The sequence below is a fragment of the Pseudopipra pipra genome, chromosome 6, assembly GCF_036250125.1.
Source record: "Pseudopipra pipra isolate bDixPip1 chromosome 6, bDixPip1.hap1, whole genome shotgun sequence".
NCBI classification, from domain to species: Eukaryota; Metazoa; Chordata; class Aves; order Passeriformes; family Pipridae; genus Pseudopipra; species Pseudopipra pipra.
In genome coordinates, this window is record NC_087554.1 from 343936 (window position 1) to 366537 (window position 22602).

The window sequence follows — 22602 nt, forward strand, 5'->3', positions numbered from 1 at the left end:
GCTCCCCATTCCCAGCCCGATCCCCATTCCCAGCCCTGCTCCCATTCCCAGCCCTGCTCCCCATTTCCAGCCTTCCTCCCCATTCCCAGCCCTGCTCCCATTTCCAGCCCGCTCCCCATTCTCAGCTCTGCTCACCTTCCCATTCCCAGCCTACTCCCATTCCCAGCCCTGCTCCCCATTCCCAGCCCTGCTCCCCATTCCCAGCCCTACTCCCATTCCCAGCCCTCCTCCCCATTCCCAGCCCTCCTCCCCATTCCCAGCCTGCTCCCCATTCCCAGCCCTCCTCCCCATTCCCAGCCCTGTTCCCCATTCCCAGCCCTGCTCCCATTCCCAGCCTTGCTCCCCATCCTGCTCCCCAGCCCCAGCCCTCTTCCCCATCCCACTCCAAGCCCAATCCTCAGTCCCCATTCCCAGCCCCGTTCCCCATCCCACTCTCCATTCCCAGCCCTGCTCCCCAGCCCCATCCTCATCTCCTCCCCATTTTCATCCTCATCCCATCCTTTCCCTATCCCCACTCCCCATCCCATTCCCATCCCCACCCGGCGCTGGACGCCCTGGAGCAGGGTGGGATGGTGCTGTTATCCCTCCTTCCCTGTCCCACCCCAGCCAGGGACACTTGGAAACACTGTGGGACACCGGGAACACGGGAAGGACCAGAACAGACGCGGCCAGGAGCACGGAGTGAGTGGGAATTACAGCAGGAATAACTGGAAGGCAGTGGGATCCTGGCACGAATAACCCACCCTCCTCCTCCTCTTCCTCCCTTCCCACCCCAAGTGGGTCCCCCAGGGGAGCCCCCACACTCCCAGCTCCAAGCTGGACCCCCTTCCCACGGGAAAGCAGCGGATCCAGGCCGGAAAAACCCGTCTTTATTCCAAACCATTTATCAAAACCGTTTAAAAAGCAGCTGAAACCCCGAGGATTGACAGTGGGGGGGAGTCCCCGGGGAGGGGTCTCAGCCCCCCCCAAACGAGCAGAGCTCCCCTTTTGGGCCAGATTGGCACAATATCCCCATGGAGCAGGGAATGGGGGAGCTCCTCTCCCGGATCTGGGCTCCGGGGGGAGGCTCTGGGGGACCCCCCTCCCCGGGGTGAAGGCACTTGTGGCACTTGGCAAGGCACGGCCCCCCAGCTCTGGGAAGGGATGCTCCCGGGAAAACTGGGGGGGCTCAGCAGGGGTGGGGAAGACATGCTTGGAATTCCAGAGCCAAGCTGGGAAGTGCTTTGGTGGGGGGTGTGTGTGTGGGGGGGGTGTCAATCCTCCCGGTTCCGGGGCCCCCCGAACTTCTGGCGCCGCCGCAGCTCCTCCACCTTCCACTCCAGGCTCCTGACGGCCGCATCCAGCCGGGCAGTGGGATTCTGGGATCCCACCAGGCTCCCCAGGAGGGCGTAGAGCACCCACAGGGCCAGCAGCATTCCCGCCTGCACCGTGGGGCTCTCCTTGGAAGCGGCCACGTGGAGGAAGGCTCCGAGGAAGAGGAAAAGCTTCACCCCCCGGAGCAGCGGGAGCAGCAGCCCCCGGAGCCGGGATAACACCCAGGATCCCAGCAGGGCGGCCAGAGCCCACAGGAGAACCCGCTGGACTTCCCCGGGGCTCAGCGCGGCCGCTCGCACCAGCCGGTGGCCTGGGAATGGGAGACGGGAGTCACCGGCGGCACCGGGAATGGGGGCGGAGTCGTCCCACGGGATGATCCCAACTCACCGCCGATGCTGGAAGCGGCCAGGAGATCCGCCAGGATCCCGCAGAGCGTGGTCAGGGCTGCTGAGATTCCAGAGGAAACGATCCAGAGGGTGGTGGAGAGGCTCTGCGGGGAAAAATGGGGATGGGGGAGCAGGAAAAGGGGGCGCAGACCACTGCGTTCCTCCAGGAGGGGATCCAGGGAAACTTTAGGGATTGGGACCTTCCCCTTGTCACCAGCCAGGGGAAAAGGGGACACAGATCCCTGTGTTCCTCCTGGAGGGGATCCAGGGCAAATTTAGGGATTGGGACCTTCCCCTTGTCACCAGCCAGGGGAAAAGGGGACACAGATCCCTGTGTTCCTCCTGGAGGGGATCCAGGGCAAATTTAGGGATTAGGACCTTCCTGTGGTCACCAGCCAGGGGAAAAGGTGACACAGATCCCTGTGTTCCTCCTGGAGGGGATCCAGGGAAACTTTAGGGACTGGGACCTTTCTATTGTCACCAGCTGTGGGAAAAGGGGACACAGTCCCCCAGGTCCCTCCATGAGAGGCTCCAGGGAAGGTCTGGGGGGTCAGGATCCCACCATTATCCTGGGAAAAGGGGGAACACAGCCCTCTACGTCCCTCCTGGGGGGGATCCAGGGGAGAATTTAGGGATGGGGATCCCACCTCCGCCACCATTTGCAGGGCTTGGGGTCCCACCCAGCCCTCCAGGGTATCCCAGGAGGCTTTTCCCAGCCGGGACAGCAGGTCATCCATGGTGGCAGTGCTGGAGTGTCCCCGGAATCCCTCCGGGCCACCCTTGGCTTCATCTGCTGCCGATCCCACCAGGAACGGGGCCCACAGGAGCAGGACCAGCAGGGCCCGGAGCCCCCCGGCACTGGCCATCCTGGATCCCGGGATCTGTGGGGAGAGGGGGAGCCGAGAGGGGCTGGTTTTGGGGTCATCCTGCTGGGTTTGGGGTCCCCCTGAGCAGGAGGGGAGGGCAGAGGCCTCAAAGCTCCGTCCTCCCCCCTCGCCTTCCAGGCACAGGCCTGGGTGTCCCGGCTATTTTTGGGATGGCTGGGAGTCAGCGGGACACGGCCAAGGGCACCGGGCCTGGCTGGGGAAGGGGGGGTACCCAGCGCCCTCTTCCCAAAGGAAGGAGCGGGGAACTTTGGGATGGGCCATAGCCATCACCGCCCCCTACAAAGACCCCCTGTGCACCCCAGTCTTCCCTAATCCCCCCAGTTCCCCCTGGATACCCCAAATCCCCCCTGTGCCCACCCTCTCCTGTCCCATCCACTCCTTGGGGTCCCCTCTATCCCCCCTGGATCCCCCCAGCGCCCTCTGGAACCCCAAATCCCCCCTGTACCCACCATTCCTCAGTTCCCCCCAGTTCCCCCTGGATCCCCTCAAATCCCCCCTGTGACCACCCCATCCCAATTCCCCCCCCCCCCCCCAGTTCCCCCCAACCCCCCGATTCTCCCAGTGCCCCCAGTAGGATCTCCCCAATTCCCCCCCCCCTTGTATCCCCCCAGTCCCCCCTGGATCCCCCAATTCCCCCCGTGCCCACCCCACCCAGGTCTCCCCACCCTCCGCGATCCCTCCGATCCCTCCAGGATCCCCCCAGATTCCCCGACCCACAGCTCCCCCCCCTTCCCCTCAACTCCCCCCACACCCCCCACACCCCCCCCGATCCCCCTGGATCCCCCCAGGATCCCCCACCGCTCTACCTCCACCCCGCTCTCCTTCCACTGGGCCCACACCCCCCGTATTCCCCCGTATCCCCCCAAATTTCCTCCGATTTCCCTCTATTTCCCCCTATTTCCCCCCCTTCGCCGAGATCCCCCCCCGACCCCCCCTCACCGGGGGCTACTCCTCGCCGCCGCCGCGAGGCACTCTGGGAGCTGTAGTCCCGGAGCTGCCGCGGGGCACGCCGGGAGCTGTAGTCCCGGTGCCGCCGCGGGGCACGCCGGGAGCTGTAGTCGCCGTGTCGCCGCAATGCACGGCGGGAGTTGTAGTCGGTCGCCATGGCAATAAAAGGGGGAGCGGAAGGCGCCGTTCCCGCCGGGGGCTCGGGGAGGGCGCGCGGGGGATGCCGGGAGCGCTTCCGGTTCCGGGGGCGGTGGCCGCGTGAGCGCTCGGGGGCCGCGCGCGCCAACCGGGAACCGGGAGCGGGAAAGCGGAACCGGGAGCGGGGCCGCAGCTCCCGCGGGCCGCCATGGCGCTCATCTGCTCCAGTGAGTGCGGAGGGAGGGGGGCGGCGGGCGGGGGGGCCCCGGGTTGTGGGGGCACCGGTTTATGGGGTCACCGAGCAGGGAGGCACCGGTTTATAGGGTCACCGGGCAGGGAGGCACCTGTTTGTGGGGTAACCGCGCAGGGGGGCACTGCTTTATGGGGTCATCGGGCACGACGGCACCGGTTTATGGGGTCACCGGTTTGTGGGGTCCCCGGGCAGGGGGCAGCGGTTTGTGGGGTCCCTGGGTAGGGGGGGACACCGGTTTGTGGGGTTCCCAGGCTGAGGGTCACTCTGGTTTATGGAGTCACTGTTCGGGTTATGGGGCTCACGGACTAGGGTCGCTGGGCAGGGGGTCACCATTTTATGGGCTTCCCGGGCACGGGGTCACTGGTTTATGGGGGTCACAGGTTGGGGGTCACTTGGAGGGGGGTCACCAATTTATGGGGTCACTGGGAAGGGGGTCGCCAATTTATGGGATCACTGGGAGGGGGGGTCACCAGTTTATGGGGTCACTGGGAGGGGGGGTCACCAGTTTATGGGGCCACTGGGGGGAGTCACCAGTTTGTGGGGTCACTGGGAGGGGGGTCACCAGTTTATGGGATCACTGGGCAGGGGGTCACCAGTTTATGGGGTTCCTGGTCTGGGGGTCACTGGTTTATGGGGTCGTCGGGTGGGGGTCACTGGCTTGTGGGATTCCCAAGCAGGGGGTTTCCAGTCTGTGGGGTCACTGGAGGGGGGCTCAGTGGGTTATGGGGTTCCTAGACTGGGGGTCACTGGTTTGTGGGGTTCCTAGACTGGGGGTCACCAGGCAGGGGGTCACCGGGTTATGGGGTTCCCAGACTGGGGGTCACCGGTTTATGGGATCACTGGGCAGGGGGTTCCCAGGCTCGAGCGTTACTGGGAGGAGAGTTACTGGGAGAGGGGTGAGCAGTTTATGGGGTCACTGGAGCAGGGTCACCAGTTTGTGGGGTTCCCAGGCAGGAGGGTCACTGGTTTATGGGGTTCTCAAACTGGGAGTCACTGGGCAGGGGGTTCCCAGGCTCGAGTGTTACTGGGATGAGGGTTATCAGGAGAGGGGTGAGCAATTTATGGGGTCACTGGAGGGGGGTCACCAGTTTGTGGGGTTCCTGGACAGGGGAGTCACTGGTTTATGGGGTTCCTAGGCAGGGGAGTCACTGGTTTATGGGGTTCCTAGGCAGGGGGGGCACTGGTTTATGGGGTTCCTAGGCAGGGGGGGCACTGGTTTATGGGGTTCCTAGGCAGGGGGAGCACTGGTTTATGGGGTTCCTAGGCAGGGGGGGCACTGGTTTATGGGGTTCCCAGGCTGGGGGTCACTGGGCGGGGGGTTCCCAGGCTCGAGTGTTGCTGGGAGGGGGTGAGCAGTTTATGGGGTCACTGGAGGGGGTCACCAGTTTATGGGGTTCCCGGGCAGGGGATCACTGGTTTATGAGGTTCCCGGGCTGGGGGTCACCAGTTTATGGGGTTCCCACACCAGGAGTCACTGGGCAGGGGGTTCCCAGGCTCGAGTGTTGCTGGGAGGGGAGTTACCAGGACAGGGGTGAGCAGTTTATGGGGTCCCTCATTTGTGGGGTTCACGGCCGGGGGGTCACTGGGAGGGGTGTCACGAGTCTGTGGGGTCAGCGGGTGGAATCTTCCCGGGCTCTGGGGCGGGCAGGGTCCCCCAGGGCCCTGAGCCCCGTTGCCGTGGCCCCCAGTCTCCAACGAGGTGCCGGAGCACCCGTGCGTGTCGCCCGTGTCCAACCACGTGTACGAGCGGCGGCTGATCGAGAAGTACATCGCCGAGAACGGCACCGACCCCGTCAACAACCAGCCCCTGGCCGAGGAGCAGCTCATCGACATCAAAGGTGCCCGGCAGCGCCAGCCCCGCCTGGGAACTGCCTGGGAATTGGGGGTGGGAGGGGATTCCCCGAGGGACGGGAGATTTGGCAAGGTGGGATTGGAGCGCGGGGATCCTGAGGATGTGGGTGACCCCTTTCTTTGCCGTGGCTTGTGGGGCTGGGAAGGGTTTTCCTGAGGGATGGGGGAGTCTGGGGAGGTGGGAATGGAGCTGAGGGCAGGAATGACCCCTTTCCTTGTCCAATGCCCAGCGTGGCTTGGGAGATAGGAAAAGGTTTTCCTGAGGGATGTGGGAGTCTGGGGAGGTGGGAATGGAGCTGAGGGCAGGAATGACCCCTTTCCTTGCCCATTGCCCAGCGTGGCTTGGGAGATAGGAAAAGGTTTTCCTGAGGGATGGGAGATTTGGTGAGATGAGATTCGAGCACAGGGATCCTAAGAGACCCTGAGGACATGGATGATCCCTTTGCTTGCCAGTTGCCCAGTGTGGCTTGTGGTGCTGGGAAGGGTTTTCCTGAGGGATGTGGGAGTCTGGGGAGGTGGGAATGGAGCACAGGGATCCAAAGGGAAAGTGAGGACAGAGATGATCCCTTTGCTTGCCAGTTGCCCAGCATGGCTCGTGGGGCTGGGAAAGGTTTTCCTGAGGAATGTGGGAGTCCAGGGAGGTGGGAATGGAGCACAGGGATCCAAAGAGACTCTGAGAACAGAGATAGCCCCTTTGCTTGCCAGTTGCCCAGTGTGGCTCGTGGGGCTGGGAAAGGTTTTCCTCAGGGATGGGGGAGTCTGGGGAGGTGGGAACAGAGCACAGGGATCCAAAGGGCTCCTGAGGACACGGAGGACCCCTTTCCTTGCCAGTTGCCCACCCGATCCGCCCCAAGCCTCCCTCGGCCACCAGCATCCCGGCCATCCTGAAGGCGCTGCAGGACGAGTGGGTAAGCCGCGGGCCCGTTCCCGGTGGGATGTGGGTCGGGATGGCCCGTCCCCCCCCCCGGGCTGACCCCGTGCCGCCCCGCAGGACGCGGTGATGCTGCACAGCTTCACGCTGCGGCAGCAGCTGCAGACCACGCGGCAGGAGCTGTCCCACGCGCTGTACCAGCACGACGCCGCCTGCCGCGTCATCGCCCGCCTCACCAAGGAGGTCACGGCCGCCAGGGAAGGTGAGCCCCTGTCCCGTGGGAGCTGGGGAGGGGCGCTGGGGATGGCTCTGTGCCCGCTCCCCCCGCCCCAACCCGCGGTGTCCCCGCAGCTCTGGCCACCCTGAAGCCCCAGGCCGGGCTCATCGTGCCCCAGGCGGTGCCGTCGGCGCAGCCCAACGTGGCGGTGAGTCCCTGCTCCCCAGCCCGGTGGTTCCCGGCCCCTTTCCCGCTTGTTCCCGCTGCCAAATCCCTCCTCTGGGTGTCCCCCTCCACCCCTGTTTCCGTGTCCCACCCAGGGCGCCGGGGAGGCCATGGATTTGGGAGAGCTGGCGGGAATGACCCCGGAGATCATCCAGAAGGTAAGGGCTGCTCCGTGTGTCCCGTTCTCCCGTGAAATTCCCGACCCGTACCAACCCTCCCCTTGTTTTCCAGCTCCAAGACAAGGCCACGGTGCTGACCACGGAGCGTAAGAAGGTGGGTGACCTCATCCAGACATTCCATGGGAGCCGAGATATGCTGTGCTCCAAGAGAGGCTGATGTTTATCCCTGTTTTCCAGAGGGGCAAGACTGTCCCCGAGGAGCTGGTGAAGCCGGAGGAGCTCAGCAAGTACCGGCAGGTCGCCTCCCACGTGGTGAGTGCCAGGATGGGAAAAGGCTGGAAAACCGGGAGCTGGGAATCCCTCGAGGTTTCTGGATTCCTTCTGGGAGCATTTTCCTGCTTGTGGTGTTTAATCTGGGGGTCTCCTGCCTCGCACAGGGGCTGCACAGCGCCAGCATCCCGGGAATTCTGGCCTTGGATCTGTGTCCTTCCGACACCAACAAGATCCTCACCGGTAAGGCAGGAACGCGGCTGCCTGGGATGGGATCTCTGTGCCTTTGGGAATGCAGGATGGGACAACAGGGTGAAGGACTCCCTCCCCTCACGGCAAAGCTGCCGAGGGTGGGATTTCCCAGGAAAAGCGGGTGGATTTGGAGTTGCTGGCCCCACACTCCCATCCCAGCGCTTCCCGCTTGGTTTTCCAGGTGGGGCGGATAAAAACGTCATCGTGTTCGACAAGAGCTCGGAGCAGATCCTGGCCACGCTCAAGGGACACACCAAGAAGGTCACCAGCGTCGTCTTCCACCCGTCCCAGGTGCCTGCAGCCTCTCCCCTCGCGGCCAGGATTCCTCAAGTTTGCGTTTCGGGACCCTTTTTCTCCGGAATCTCCAGCTGGGAGCTCTGGGGGGGGTGAATCCCGCCCGCCTTGACCTTCCCGCACGGTCCCCGTTCAGGAGTTGGTGTTCTCGGCTTCTCCCGACGCCACGATCCGGATCTGGTCCGTTCCCAACGCCTCCTGTGTCCAGGTGGTCCGTGCCCACGAGGGCTCCGTGACCGGGCTCAGCCTCCACGCCACCGGAGATTACCTGCTCAGCTCCTCAGATGACCAGGTGGGACACATCCCATCCCATCCCACGGATCCCACCTGTGCTTCCCACTGCTCCGGAGCCAATGCTTCTCCTGGTTTTTTCCCCAGTACTGGGCTTTCTCGGATATCCAGACAGGCCGTGTCCTCACCAAGGTGACGGATGAGAGCTCTGGCTGTGGTAAGGATTAGGGATGAGTTATCCCCATCCTGGGGGTCTCTGGGCTCCTGGAGCTCTGGACAACTCGTTTGGGGGGGGAGGGGTCTTGCTGTCCTTGAGTCTTCCCAACCCTCCTGATTCTTCCCAACCCCGAGTGTCCCCGTGTCTCTCCAGCTCTCACCTGTGCCCAGTTCCACCCGGACGGGCTCATTTTCGGGACGGGAACGATGGATTCGCAAATCAAGATCTGGGATCTGAAGGTAGGGCTGGCCCTGGTGGGAACACGGGGGAGTCCAAGGAGCGGGACTTTGGGGAACGTTTTAGGAAGTTTCCTCCGAAAACCCCCAGTTTCAGTGGTGACACTGTAACCGTGGTTGGGGTTGTCCCGGGAAGATCCGTTCATCCCCTTAACTCCGGAGAGGGACGATGTGATTCCCTGTCTAACCCCCTCGTCCCTAGGAACGCACCAACGTGGCCAACTTCCCGGGGCACTCCGGGCCCATCACCAGCATCGCCTTCTCCGAGAACGGATATTACCTGGCCACGGCCGCCGACGACTCCTCCGTCAAACTCTGGGATCTGCGGAAGCTCAAGAACTTCAAGACGCTGCAGCTGGATAACAACTTCGAGGTGGGTGTGTGGGTGTGTGGGGGTGTGGGGGTGTGTGATAGCACCTTCCCCCCCTCTAAAATGGGGCCAGCGTCCCAAAAATGCTTTGGGAGCTTTCCCGACGCCCCGTTCCGCTTCTCCTCCGCAGGTGAAATCCCTGATTTTCGACCAGAGCGGGACCTACCTGGCGCTGGGCGGGACCGACGTCCAGATCTACATCTGCAAGCAGTGGACGGAGATCCTGCACTTCACAGGTGAGGGGCTGGGGTGTGCTGGAGGTGGGCTGGGATCCGTGGGAGCCAGGGAGCCGTGAATGTTTTCCACCTGGGAATGTTTTCCACCCCCCCAGAGCACAGTGGCCTGACCACGGGAGTGGCCTTTGGCCACCACGCCAAGTTCATCGCGTCCACGGGGATGGACCGGAGCCTCAAGTTCTACAGCCTGTAATCCCGGGATCCTGCCGGGATCGGGGGTGGGAGGGGGGTGGGAATATCCGTGTGGGATTATCCAAGTGGGAATACCCCAGTGGGATTATCGAGCTCCCCTGTCGTAGCTGTTAGTGCAAGGGGGAAGTCGGGCGTCGTCTTCCCTGCGCTCCGTGAATTTGCTGTTTAGGGTTTTTTTTTCCCCCCTAATTTGTTGTGTTTTCCACCTTTAGAATTGTTTTGTGCTTGTAACTGATGTGAACCCCCCACCCTTCCCCAGCCCTTGCGCTCCTGGAATTTGGAGGCCGGGATGCGTGGAGGGAGGGAAGGAACGTGCAGATTTTTGTATGCAGTTACTTAGTTTCAGTATGGAAATAAAGGATTCTTCCCTGTCATCCCGTTGGGAAAGGGTTCCGCTCCTGTAAAGGGTTTGGTGGGTAGCAGCATAGGATTTGGGGGGCTGGGGGTGTTTCCAGCTTGGGAATAGGGATAAAGGATCCCCTTTCCTCCCACTCCCAGGATAAACCACCCCTAGAGCTGTGATTTGCACTGGTTTATTTTTCCAGCTTTCCCAGAGAAATCCAGCAGTGTTGGGTGGAGGCAGGAGCTGTGAAGAGGAGATGAGTTAGAGGGATGAAGGGTTGTTTTGGGATGAAGGGGTTTTGAGGGAGCAGAGGGCACTCACCTCCTCACCCTCTCTTGGAAACCTTGGGAAAGACAACGCGTCCCTGGGATGTGACTGTTCCCATTCCATCGCCCATCCTGCTGTTCCCCGGAGACCGACGCGCTCCTGGCGGGAACAGAGCGTTGGGGTGGGAAAAGGGGGGCACACGGAGGGACCCCTAAATCTCAGGAAGCTCCTGGACTTACGTGAGGTCGCTCCTAGCTGGCAGGAGGGGCGGCACGGCTCCGGCTGGGCCAGGTGGCACACGGAGGCACTGCAGGAAATGTACACCTGGGAAACACAGGTGGGCTGGGATCAGCTGGAGACCCCTGGAAAGGGGCTCCAGGACTCAGGGAGACCCCCAAAAAGGGGCTCCAGGACTTGAGGAGACCCCCAAAAAACGGATTCAAGCTTTGGGGAAGCCCCATAAAGGGACTCTCAGCCTTGAGGAAGCACCAACAAGGGGAGTTCGGAGCTGGGATGGATTTGGGATGAGGGATTCCCAACGCTGGGACACCCCAAATGCACAACCCACCTCTCCCTCCATCACGGCCATCCCGGGAGGCTCCACAAAGGTGAAGGTGGAGATGACAAACCGCTGGTAGTGGCTTGGGAACGGCAGCTCCGGAGAGGCCGGACCCACCGGCACCATCCGCGTCCGGTAATTGTCCCCCTGGAAGGGACACCTGGACGGGCAACAAAGACCCTCCATGGGCACCATCCATCCACCCTCACCTCCATCCCCCCGTCCCACTCCGCTCACCCGTCCACCAGGATGGGCCACTGGGGCTGGGAGGCGGCGCTGGAGCCGGGAGAGGCCCAGCACTGGTGGAGCACCAGCACCAGGTTGGGATCCGTCTTCTGGAGCAGCCGGACTTCCACGAAAATGGGGTCCCGGAGCACCCTGACCAGGGGGAAGTCGCCCACGGGGTGGTAGGAGCTGTAGGATTCATCTGTGGGAACGTTGGGAGGGGTTGAGCGGGATGGGGAGCGGGGTTGGGAGCGGGGTGGGAAGCCGGGAATCGCTCACCGGTGGCAATCCGGAGCTCGAGCCCCAGCGGTCCCGGCATTGCCAACGGAGCGGCCGTGGGGGGCACGGCCACCTCCATTCCCAGGGGAAGGAGGTCGCTGGCGTTGTAGATGCACCGAGCCTGGAGACTGGGAGGGGGCAGAGGAAGTTGGAAGACTCCCAAATCCTCCATCCGCCCCTTCCGGCATCACCTCTCCCAGCCCAAACTGGGGGGGTGAAAGCTGGGAATTTGGCAGGAGCGAGGATCAGGTTGATCCCGGGGTGGGAGGGCAGGAGGGGCTTTCCAAAGGGGAATCCTGGCTCTGTGTCCGGCTTTTCCCGCCTTTCCCTCACATGTAGACGCTGTCCCGGGTGACGAAGCCGCGGGAGGATCCCTGGACATCGATGGTGGAGATCAGCTGGTTCTCGTAGATCAGCCGGTCCTCGATCACCTGGAGGGGACACGGGAACAGGGAACATCCTGGGGGATCCACGGATCAGGCTCTGACACAGGAGGCAGCGTGTGGGTGAGTTCTTTATCCTGAGGTGGGTTATGGAGCTGGGAGCATCCCAGGGGATAAATGGATCAGGGTGAGCTCTTTATCCTGAAGTGGGTTATGGAGCTTGGAGCATCCTGGGGGATACATGGATCGGGGTTTGAGGCACGAGGCTCTTTATCCTGAAGTGGGTTTTGGAGTTGGGAGCATCTTGGAGTTCAGATGGATCAGGGTTTGAGGCACGAGGCAGAGAACAGATGAATTCCTTATCCCGACATGGGTTTTAGAGAAAAACACGGAAACATGGAGCTTGTGAGCATTCCGGGGCATTCATGGATGAGGGTTCAAGGCACGAGGCAGAGTGCGGGTGAATTCTTTGCCCTGAGGTTGGCTGATGGAGCTGGGAGCATCCGGAGGGATAAATGGGTCAGGGACTGAGGCACGAGGCGGAGGCTGGGTGAGCTCTTTGTCCCGAGTGTTTCCCGTCCCTCTCCCATCCCCGGGGGTCTCCCGGTACCTGCACGGTGGTCCCGCAGCGCGTGACCGGGAAGCGGAACATGACGGAGCTCTCGGTGACGCGGAAGGGCTCGCACCCTGCCTGGCTGCCGGCCAGCCGGACGCTGTCCAGGTTGTAGGGCTGCACGGCCATTCCCCGCGGGACCACCAGGATAAACTGCCCCTCCCGCAGGCACTGCACGGTGGCTGCGGCACCGCGGAGACATCCCATCACCCCGGTGCCCGGGGGATTCCCGGGATGCCCCTCCCCGAGCGCCCTACCCGTGTTCCCGTAGTAGCAGGGCGTGGCACGATCCGTGTCGTCGTGGCAGCATCCCGCCTGGATGCACCCGTCCCGTCCCTGCGGAGCCACGCACGGCATCCGGCCCACCGGCACCTGGCACTGCTCCCGCGTCAGCTGCATTCCTGAGGGTGGGAAGAGATCAGAGCTCCTCCTCGGGAACTCCCCCCTCACAAAGTCCCCCTGGCAAATTGTGGAATTGTTGGGTTGGAAAAGCCCTCTAAGGTCACGGAATCCGACCATTCCCGCAGGAATGCCGAGGCCACCACATCCCCGAGTGCCACAGCCACGTGGTTTTGGGACGCTTCCAGGCGTGCTGTCCAGGACTGTACAACCCTTACCATGGAAAATTTTCCCTGATATCCAGCCCAAACCTCCCCCTGGCACAACTTGAGGCCGGTTCCTCTTATCCCAGCCCCTTGTCCAGCCTCAGATCCGGGGCTGCATCCCTTCATCCCGCTTTTCCGCCATACCTGCCCCTCCCGAAGGGTAGAAGAGTGCCGTGGGCTGGAGCGGGTTGTGGATCCCGGGATGCAGCAATCCAGGCTGGAGTCCAGGGCTGATCAAACCCGGCCAGGATGAGAGTCCCGGGCGCACTAAAGCCGGACTGGGATGGCCGGGATGGATCAGCCCCGTTTGGGAGCTGGAGACAAAACTGGGCTGAGCCATTCCTGGCTGGTTTGGGAGCGGAGATCCTGGGCGCAGGAATCCTGCTGGAGGGTGAGCACCAGCAGGGGTCAAGCCAGGTGAGTTTTGGGATGCAGACCCTGGGCGAGGCTCTGGCTGGGTCTGACTCCCGGGATGCACCGGACTGGGAGGATTGTGGAATACAAACCCTGGACGAAGGCCTGGTGGATTTTGATTCCCAGAATACACTGAACTGGGAGAATTTTGGGATGCAGACCCTGGGCGAGGCCCTGGCTGGGTCTGACTCCCGGGATGCACCGGACTGGGAGGATTTTGGAATACAAACCCTGGACGAAGGCCTGGTGGATTTTGATTCCCAGAATACACTGAACTGGGAGAATTTTGGGATGCAGACCCTGGGTGAGGCCCTGGCTGAGTCTGACTCCCGGGATGCACCGGACTGGGAGGATTTTGGGATACAGGCCCTGGGCGAAGTTGATTTTGACCCCAGAGATTCACCGAACTGGGATGGTTTGGGGATGCAAACCCCGGGCGAAGCCCTGGTTGAGTCTGACTCCCGGGATTCACCCAGCTGGGAGAGTTTTGGGATGCCAGCCCTGGGCGAAGCCCTGGCTGGGCCTGAATCCCGGGATTCACTGAACTGGGAGAGTTTTGGGATACAAACTCTGGGCGAAGGCCTGGCCAAGTTTGACCCCCAGGAAGCCTCCAACTGGGAGGATTTTGGGATCCAAGCCCTGGCTGGGTCTGACCCCCAGGGCGGAGGGGCTGCACTCCCGGGTGATTGAAGCCTCCCTGGATATTGGAGATGGGACGAATCCCAGTAGACTCGGACGGAAGCCCTGGGCGAACTGGGTTGGACTGGGGCGGAATCCCGGGAAGCACCGAGCTGGGCCCGTTCTGTGCCACAGTGTGAAGCTGCTCCGAGTGGGTGTGGGTGTGGGATCCCGCCAGGGTGAGGGAGGACTGGGAGACGTGGTGCTGGAGACCAGTGTGGGAGACCAGGATGCCGCTATCCCGGCCCCGCTCCGGGATGCCGTCCGGGAGTGTCTCGTAGCCACCCGGCTTCGGGCAGGTGATGTTGACCTCGGAGGAGGTGAGCAGGATCCCGCTGGGAAGCAGCTCCTCCAGCTGCACCCTCAGGACGTAGCGGTTCCCCTGCAGTGGGATATGAGGGATAGTCACCTCCATCCCACCGGGAGGGGGCAGGGGAAGGGGTGGGAATGTCACCTGGAGCAGGAAGGGGCAGGGGAAGGGATGGGAATGTCACCTGGAGCAGGAAGGGGCAGGGGAAGGGGTGGGAATGTCACCTGGAGCAGGAAGGGGCAGGGGAAGGGGTGGGAATGTCACCTGGAGCAGGAAGGGGCAGGGGAAGGGGTGGGAATGTCACCTGGAGCAGGACGTGGCAGCCCTTGTATCCGGAGGAGAAGATGACAGATCCATCCTCCCCAGAGTTGAGCCGGTGGAGGCAGATGGAGCAGTTGGCCACGTCAAAGCGGGTCCCAAACTCGTCTGGTGGGACACCATGGACACAGGGAAGTGACACATCCGGGTGCCGGGATGCTCCCGAGGGTGGCGGGCGCACAGAACTCCCCCCCTGAGCAGCACCTGCCCCTCGTTCAATCCATTGGGTTTATCCCATGGAAAAACTCGGGTCTCAGGGATCCAGCACCCCAAGGGGGTCCAGGGGTTCATCCCACACTCACCCAGGACCTTGAAGCGGACGGAGCGGCCGTGGGACGGGAATACCAGGAGCTGCATTCCCAGCTCTCCGCAGGTGTAGCGGTGCCGCAGGAACGACACGGTGGCCCTGGGCCACGGGACAAGGAGGAAGAGGAGCAGGAGGAAGGAGCAGCTCCGTCCCATGGTGGGGTGAGCCAGGCGGCACACGGGGCTTTCCCACACGGATTTATATCCGGAGGGGATCAGCTGACCGGGTGGGATGAGCTCTGCCCAGGGCTCCTCGCTCCCGTGCCGACGGCGACCTCGGTGCCCTGGCCCCGTGGTCACCTCCCGTGGCCGTGTCACGGTGACCCGGGACAAACCGAGCTTATCCCACGCTTGGAAAACTGTCCCGGTGGATGCCCAGCTCGATCCAGGAGGGAAGAAAAGGTGGCGTGTGCCCCGATTCCTGCTTGCCACAGGTAACATCCGGACGTGCCATTCCTGTGGGACTGGGATCCTGCACAGGGGCTGGGGGACACGGTGGCACAGCCCCGGTGGGCTCCGGGGCACTGGGACTGGGAATTTGCCACTGGCAGTGCCACAAGGAATGCAAAGTCCTCCGTGGGGCACTTTGTGCGTTCCCTCTGCCTCCCTTTCCAGAAGTTTCCCTTCTGGGATTTATCTTTACTGCAGATTAAACTAAGTCACCCTTCCCAGAGTGACAGGCACAGCCATTCCCTGTTCCCTGCCCTGGGGTGGGAACGGGACCATGCCAGCTCCCAGAGGCACTGGGATCCTGGTGGGAAGGAGGGGCTGGATGTGATCCCCTAAAACTGCATCAGGAAGCGATGGCAGATGTATATGGCCGATATATGTTCTAGATGTGTCTGATAGGTGTCCTATATTTATCCAACATATATCTGATAGGTGTCCTATATTTATCCAATATATATCTCGTAGGTGTCCTATATAAATCCAATATATATCTGATAGGTGTCCTATATAAATCCAATACATGTCTGACCTATGTCTGATATATGTGTTATGTATATGTCCGATATGTCCTATATATATCCTATAGATGTCCCATATATATGTCCAATATGTCTGATAAATGTCCTATATGTACTCTCTATACATTCTATATATGTGTCCTATATCTGTCCTATATCTATGCTTGTGTACTATATCTATGTCCCATATATGTCCTATATATATCCTATATATGTGTCCATATATATCCTATATATATCCTATATCTATTTACATATATATCCTATATATATCCTATATCTATGTCCATATATATCCCATATATATCCCATATATGTCTGTCCATCTGTGTCCTCTTTATATCCTATATATATCTATATATCCCATAAATATCCTATATATATACGTCCATCTGTGTCCTCTTTATATCCTATATATATGTACATATATATCCTATAGGTATGTCCATATATATCCTATAGGTATGTCCATATATATCCTACATGTATCTGTCCATCTGTATCCTCTGTATATCCTGTATATATGTCCTACAGATGTCCTGTGTATATCCCATATATGTCCCACACCGCTCCCCCAGAAGCACAACCAGGATCCAGCAGGTGCCGCTTTATTCCCGCCGGCGCCGATCCCGGTATTCCCGCCCCCCTTTCCCGCTCCCTCACAGCTTCGGGGTGGCGGCCGGGCCCAGCTGCTGCTCCAGGAACCGGACAATCTCGTGCCAGGAGTGCTCCTGGGCGCGGGCGTGGGGCTGGGGCTCCCCGCCCCACACCACGGGCCGGGGGGAGCTGCGGATGCAGGAGACGCCGCACAGGGGGGACCCGGGCGGCTCGATGAGGTGCCCGGCGCCGGGATACGACAGGATCCGCCCGCTCCCCGGGGGCAGCCGCGCCAGGGCCAGCTGGGCGAACAGCTTGCTGTTGAAGCTGCGGTCGGCCTCTCCCACCACGAAGAGCACCTTCCCGCGGACGTGCTCCACCGGGATGGCCGAGGCGCGGTAGGCGGGGTGGCGGGGGTCGGCGAAGACGGCCGAGTTGTCCAGGGCTCCCGCCTCGGTGAGGAGGACGCGCTCCACGCGGTACGGGATGGGCGGGATGCGCAGGTCCCTGTAGACCAGCGGGGTGCCGTGGAGGAAGGCCGTGCCGTTGATCCACACCGTGGCCACCACCTGCGGCAGGAAGCTGGCCAGGGCCAGGGCCACCTCCGCGCCCTTGGAGACGCCCACCACGCCCAGGCCGGGGCCTCGCACCTGGAGAGGGGGACACGGAGCCGGGCGGGAGGTGGGTGGGATGGCACCGGGGGGTTCCCAGCCGTGGGGAGAACACCCTCACTGGGACGTTCCCGGTCGCCAGGATGTTCCTCGCTTGCCAGGACATCTCTGGGACATCAGTGGAACACCCCTGGGCACCGGGACAAGGGTGTCTTCGTGGGATGTCCCTGGTCCCCTGGACACCCTGCTCACTGGGATGCCCCCGGTCCCTGGGATATTCCCAGTGCTCAGGACAACCCCTGGGGCATTACTGGGACATCCCTGGTTGCTGGGACATTCCTGGGAAATCAGTGGGATGGCCCTGGTCACCTGGGATGCCACCAGCCCCTGGGATATCCCCGGTGTTCAGCACAATCCTGGGACATCCCTGGGACATCCCTGGTCACCTGAACATCCCTGGGATATTCCTGGGAAATCACTGGGATGGCCCTGGTTACTTGGGATGCCACCAGCCCCTGGGATATCCCTGGTGTTCAGCACAATCCTGGGACATCCCTGGGATATTCCTGGGAAATCACTGGGATGGCCCTGGTCACCTGGGATGCCACCAGCCCCTGGGATATCCCTGGTGTTCAACGCAATCCTGGGACATCCATGGTCACATGGATGTCCTGCTCACCAGGATGCCCCCAGTCCCCAGGACATTCCTGGGACATCCCTGGTCACATGGACATCCCTCTGCCCAGGTTGCCCCAGGACATCCCGGCTCACAGATTCTCCTCTCCATGCTCCAGGACTCACCTTGGGATGCCGGAGGAGGAAATCCACCGCCTCCTCGAAGTATTCCAGGTCGAACTGGGCCAGGACTTGGGGTAGGTCGTCGTAGGCAAAGAAGGCGAGGGCCAGGACAGCAAAGCCCCGGCTGGCCAGGAGTCCCGCCCGGAATTCGATCAGCCCCCCGGCGCCTCCAAACATGTCAATCACCCCCGGGAAGGGTCCTGGACCTGCAGGAAGACGGAGAATGTCAGGAGCCACCGTCCTGCATCCTCGGGATTACAAGGTTGGGCATCCTGAGGTGCAAGGTTGGGTATCCCGGGAGTCCTGAGGTTTGGTGTCCTAGGGGTCACAAGTTTCAGTATCCCGGGTGTCACAAGGCTGGGCATTCCAGGGATCCCAAGACTGGGCATTCTGTGGGTCCCGAGGCCGGGTCCTGATGTTTGTTATCCCAGGGATCCCAAGGCTGGGTATCCCAGGGGTTCTGAGGTTGGGAGTCCTGGGGGTCCCAATGTTTGTTATCCCAGGGGTGCCAATGCTGGACATCCTGGGGGTCCTGAGGTTTGGCAACCCGGGGATCCCGAGGTTTTGGCATCCCACAGGTCCTGAGAATGGGCATCCTGCGGGTCCCAAGGTTTGACATCCCAGGGGTCCCGAGGTTTGGTATCCCAGAGGTCCTGAGGTTTGGCATCCTGGGGGGTCCTGATCTTTGTTATCCCAGGGGTCCCAAGGTTCAGTATCCCAGGGTTCCCAAGGCTGGGCATCCTGGGATCCCAAGGTTCAATATCCCGGGGTCCCAAGGCTGGGTAACTGGGGGTCCTGATGTTTGATATCCCAGGGATCCCAAGGCTGGGCATCCCAAGGGTCCAGAGGTTGAGCATCTGGGGGTCCTGCTGTTCGTTATCCCGGGGGTCCCGAGGCCGTGCATCCCGGGCTCCCCGCTGCGCGGTGCTCACCAGGAGGCAGGAACAGGGCCCCTCGGACCCTTCCCTGGCGGACGGGCACCCGCTGCACTCCGGGCCCCACGTACCACCGCTCGGCCTCGCACCATCCCAGCGGCCGCTCCCGCGGCTCCGCGCCCAGCTGGACCCCGTCGAACACCTCCAGCCGCACCAGGAAGGGGCTCCCGGCCACGTCCCGCTTCACCAGCCGGCGGAAAAGCGTGTCGGGCTGCAGGAACCAGAAGAGCCCCATGGGCCACACGCCGGAGTAGCTGCCCCCCAGCGCGGCCTGGCTGCCGGGATCCACCTCTCCCGATCCGTCGGCGCGGAAGAAGGCGCGGGACTGGAAGCGCTCGCCCTGCTCGTCCCTGAGCCAGGCGCGCAGGGTGACCAGCTGGGACGGGGACAGGCCCCGCACCCGCAGCTGCACCGGCCGGTCGGCCAGCGAGGACCGCGGCGTCACCGTCACCTCCACCATGCTGCACCTGGGAACGGGATCGGCCTGAGCGCCCCGCGGGGACTGCCGGGCCCAGGAGTGTCCCCAGGGATCCTCCCAGGGCTGGCAGTGTCCCCAGGGATCCTCCCGGGGCATAACAGCGTGACACAGCAAGGTAGGTTTACGGTCCAGATAGTCCTGATCACTTCCCTGCTTCCCTGATCACTTCCCTGCTTTCCTGTCCTCATCCCTCACTCCTTTCTGATCCTCAGCACTCCTTTCTGATCCTCAGCCCTCCTTCCCTGTCCTCGTCCCCTCCTTCCTTATTCTCATCCCTCACTCCCTGGATCTCATCCCTCCTTCCCTGTCCTTATCCCTCTCTCCCTGGATCTCATCCCTCCTTCTCTGTCCTCATCCCTCCTTCCCTGTCCTCATCCCTCTGTCCTCATCCCTCCTTCCCTGTCCTCATCCCTCCTTCCCTGTCCTCATCCCTCCTTCCCTGTCCTCATCCCTCTGTCCTCATCCCTCCCTCCTTCCCTGTCCTCGTCCCCTCCTTCCCTGTCCTCATCCCTCCCTCCTTCCCTGTCCTCGTCCCCTCCTTCCCTGTCCTCATCCCTTCCTCCCTGGATCCCATCCCCTCCTTCCCTGGTCCTTGTCCACTCCTCCTGGTCCACATCCCTCCTTCCCCAGTCCCAGTCCCCTCCTTCCCGGGTTCCCGTCCCCTCCCTCATCTCATCCCTCCTTCCCTGGTCCCTGTCCCCTCCTTCCATGCCCCCATCCCCTATTTCCCTAGTTCCCATCCCTCCTTCCCCTATCCCCACCCGCGGGCCCCAAGCCCCCCCCACCTTCCAGCCCCCCCCCAAACTTGCCGGGCAGCAGCACCGCCCCTTTTCCACGTGTCCCAGCCCCGGCATTCCCAACACCCACCGTCCCCTCTCCTTCTCCTCCTCCTGTGCCCCCCGGGGGCCGGAGCGGGGCGAGGCTCCAGCGGCTCCGAGCCCCCCCAATCCCGAATGCTCCCTGGAATGCTGCCCGTTGCCTCTCCGGGAATGCGGAACAAGGGGTTCGGCCCCAGTCCCGCCCTGGGAGGAGGCACCGTGTTCTCCCACATCCGTCCCACCAGGAAATCAGCCCCTGCAAGCCCCGAGGCCACGGGAATGGGCTCCCGGCTCCCCCCTGTCTTACCCCGCCGGGCAAAGGCTCTGTGGGCTCCGGAGAGGGAGAAGCCGGGATTTGAGTATTCCTTGGAAATCATTAACCCGGGAAGCAGGAGGGCAGAGGGCTGCCCATATCCTCACGCCATGCTGGCACCTGCCACGCCCCACAACTCCCACCAGATTCCCTCCCCTTTCCCTTTTCCTTGATCCTGGACGTGGGTGGGGGTGGGACCCCCCCTCATTCCCATTCCAAGGGGTTCTGCCCCGGGAGGGCTCTGGGCCAGCTCCCCCCAGGGCCACAAGGTTTTGTGTGTCCCCAAAATCGTCACCCCGGGATGAAGCTCCGGGGACCCCCATTCCCACCCATCCCAGGGCTTCCCACTGCTTCCCGTAGTCCCGTTTTCCACCCCAGTGCCCCTCCTGTTCCCCCCCCCCATTGTCTCTTTATCCCATCCCTCCCAAGGAATGCAGAAAAGGGTGTTCATGGAGCAAGAAAAACCAGGAATGTGAAGAAATCCACGTGATTTTCCCACCCTGAGCCTCTTGCTTCCACCCCCACCCCCCCCAAATTCCCAGCCCTTCCAATCCCCCCTAAATTCCCAGTGTTGCCTCCCCCCAAAAAGGGTGTCAAGAAGGTGTGTCCCCCTCCCATCTCTTCAGGGATGTGTCCCCTTCCTTGGGGATTGGCTCCAGGGCTCATTCCCAGCGGGAATTTGCTCTTTGGGAAGGGGGAGCCTCAGGGAATGGGAGGCCACGAAACACTCCGATCCCAGGAGTGCCTTAGGGAAGGTCCCAGGTGGAGCCACTGGAGGCAAATCTGTCTCAGTTCCTGTTCATTTTTATAGGGAAAAGGCAGATTTGGGAAAGCAAAGTTCTGTTCCAGCAACATCCCAATTCCACGGGGATGGGGATCCAGCAGGTTACTGTGGATCATCTGTCCTGTTGTCTGTCCAACACCGAGGGTCCCGGCAGCAATTCCTGCCCTGCAAGCCAGGGAAAACATCCCTGGAGAAGGGAGCAGGATCCCTAGGAATCCCAGCCGCGCGTCCCGGGCGGGGCAGGATCCCGATTCCCGCCTCATTCCGTGGCTGTGCCGCGCCGGACGGGGGTTTTCTGGAGCAGGGCCAGCGTGTCCCGCTTTTCCACCCGCCGGAGCTGCTTCTTCTTGGCCCTCTTCAGCTTCAGGGGGTTCCGGATCTGGAAAACGGGGAAGAGAGGGGGGGATTTCGTGGAATCCCGGACCAGGGAGAGGAACTGGAGCGCGGTCCATGGAGTCTGGACACTGTGGGATATTCCCGGTGCTGTTCCCGCCCGGGAGAGGGGACAGACTGGGACTCACCACTTGGACAATCTCTGCTTTCCGCTCGTTCTCCAGGCGCCGCTTCAGGTTCTCCTCCCGCCGCCGCTTCTTCTCCTGCACCAAAACATTCCCTGTGGGATCCCTCCCTCCCTCCGGCATTAAACCCAAACCAGCTCCGACGCCTGCCCAAGCGTGAAATCCGTCATTCCAGCAGCTTTTCCAGCCCGGATGAGGCTTAGACTGACCCGGGGGGAGTTTATTCTGAGCCGGTGAGTAGCAGCATGTGACTGGATTTGGCAGCAGCACAGGGAATTCACCATCCCAGCCGCCCTTTTCCCGGGGTTTGGCACAGCACTGGGATCAGCCACAGCTCCAAAGGCCGGGATGAGGGCAGGGACGTGGGATTGTGCATGGGAAAGGTGGGAATTCCCAGCTCCCGTTACCTCTCGCTCCCTCCGCTTCCCTTCCTCCAGCTGTTGGGCCAGATCCCGGACCAGCTTCTTTTCCTGCCTCTCCTTCATCTTCCGGGCCCAGGAGGTGCGGAGAGCCTTGTCCTGGATCATGTGGGAGAACCTGGGCGGGCACACGGGCTGTGTTGGCTCCCCAGAAACCCCGGGATGCGGCCGCGGGTCCTCTCCAGAAACGCCTCAGGCCAGAATTCCACGAAACCCCCCTCAGCATCCCCTCCAAACCCACCCCTCCGCTCAGGACCACCCCAAAGTGTCCCTGTCCCCTCTGGATCCTTCCTAAGCCTATGGATACCCATGGGATAACTCCGGAGTCCCCGCACGGCCCCTTGAGTGACCCCCCCCCAAACCCTGCCCCCTCTGAGACCCCCCTCCGAGCTCAATCCCCCCCAAACAGCCCTGGGGGACACTAGAGCCCCTCAAAACGCCTCTCCCCCGAATTCCTGCTCCCCCCCCCCCCTGCTCCCACCTTTTCTTCCCGGGGTCTTTCCACACCCTCCCCGACTTGGGCCTGCCCCGCGGAATGGCTGCCACCGCCTCCTGC

General features: G+C 62.1%; 4 protein-coding genes across 6 annotated transcripts; 1 reads left to right on the top strand and 3 right to left on the bottom strand.

Moving 5' to 3' along the window:
- Window positions 1-847: 847 nt before the first annotated feature.
- TMEM109 (transmembrane protein 109) lies at window positions 848-2885 on the bottom strand. The gene is given in 5 exon segments (XM_064659906.1): window positions 848-1624; window positions 1702-1804; window positions 2348-2650; window positions 2652-2741; window positions 2744-2885. Coding segments are annotated over 5 exon segments (978 nt in total). The 5' UTR covers window positions 2855-2885; the 3' UTR covers window positions 848-1253.
- An 850-nt stretch (window positions 2886-3735) lies between these two features.
- Window positions 3736-9881, top strand: PRPF19 (pre-mRNA processing factor 19). The gene is made up of 16 exons (XM_064659862.1): window positions 3736-3900; window positions 5615-5764; window positions 6609-6685; window positions 6769-6910; window positions 7000-7073; window positions 7186-7248; window positions 7322-7363; window positions 7447-7521; window positions 7647-7722; window positions 7913-8022; window positions 8162-8317; window positions 8404-8473; window positions 8627-8712; window positions 8912-9082; window positions 9210-9315; window positions 9411-9881. Exons 1-16 carry the CDS (start codon window positions 3882-3884, stop codon window positions 9506-9508), a joined length of 1515 nt encoding a protein of 504 aa, XP_064515932.1. The 5' UTR covers window positions 3736-3881; the 3' UTR covers window positions 9509-9881.
- A 143-nt stretch (window positions 9882-10024) lies between these two features.
- Window positions 10025-15106, bottom strand: ZP1 (zona pellucida glycoprotein 1). 2 transcript variants are annotated; one of them, XM_064659813.1, is made up of 13 exons: window positions 14804-15106; window positions 14488-14609; window positions 13811-14255; window positions 12926-13564; window positions 12434-12577; window positions 12174-12358; window positions 11514-11611; window positions 11181-11308; window positions 10914-11103; window positions 10686-10836; window positions 10357-10441; window positions 10172-10276; window positions 10025-10093 (listed from the first exon to the last, which is right to left on the bottom strand). In XM_064659813.1, the coding sequence occupies exons 1-12, from the start codon at window positions 14961-14963 to the stop codon at window positions 10176-10178; spliced, it is 2448 nt and encodes an 815-aa protein (XP_064515883.1). In that variant the 5' UTR covers window positions 14964-15106; the 3' UTR covers window positions 10025-10093; window positions 10172-10175. The 2 variants fall into 2 exon arrangements, with proteins under 2 accessions (XP_064515883.1, XP_064515881.1); XM_064659811.1 differs by having other exon boundaries at window positions 12926-14255.
- A 1261-nt stretch (window positions 15107-16367) lies between these two features.
- On the bottom strand, window positions 16368-20632 carry LOC135416610 (acyl-coenzyme A amino acid N-acyltransferase 2-like). Of its 2 annotated transcripts, none has more exons than XM_064659882.1 (4): window positions 20320-20632; window positions 18714-19183; window positions 17785-17987; window positions 16368-17022 (listed from the first exon to the last, which is right to left on the bottom strand). In XM_064659882.1, exons 2-4 carry the CDS (start codon window positions 19174-19176, stop codon window positions 16435-16437), a joined length of 1254 nt encoding a protein of 417 aa, XP_064515952.1. In that variant the 5' UTR covers window positions 19177-19183; window positions 20320-20632; the 3' UTR covers window positions 16368-16434. The 2 variants fall into 2 exon arrangements, with proteins under 2 accessions (XP_064515952.1, XP_064515951.1); XM_064659881.1 differs by having other exon boundaries at window positions 20062-20329.
- Window positions 20633-22602: the final 1970 nt, after the last annotated feature.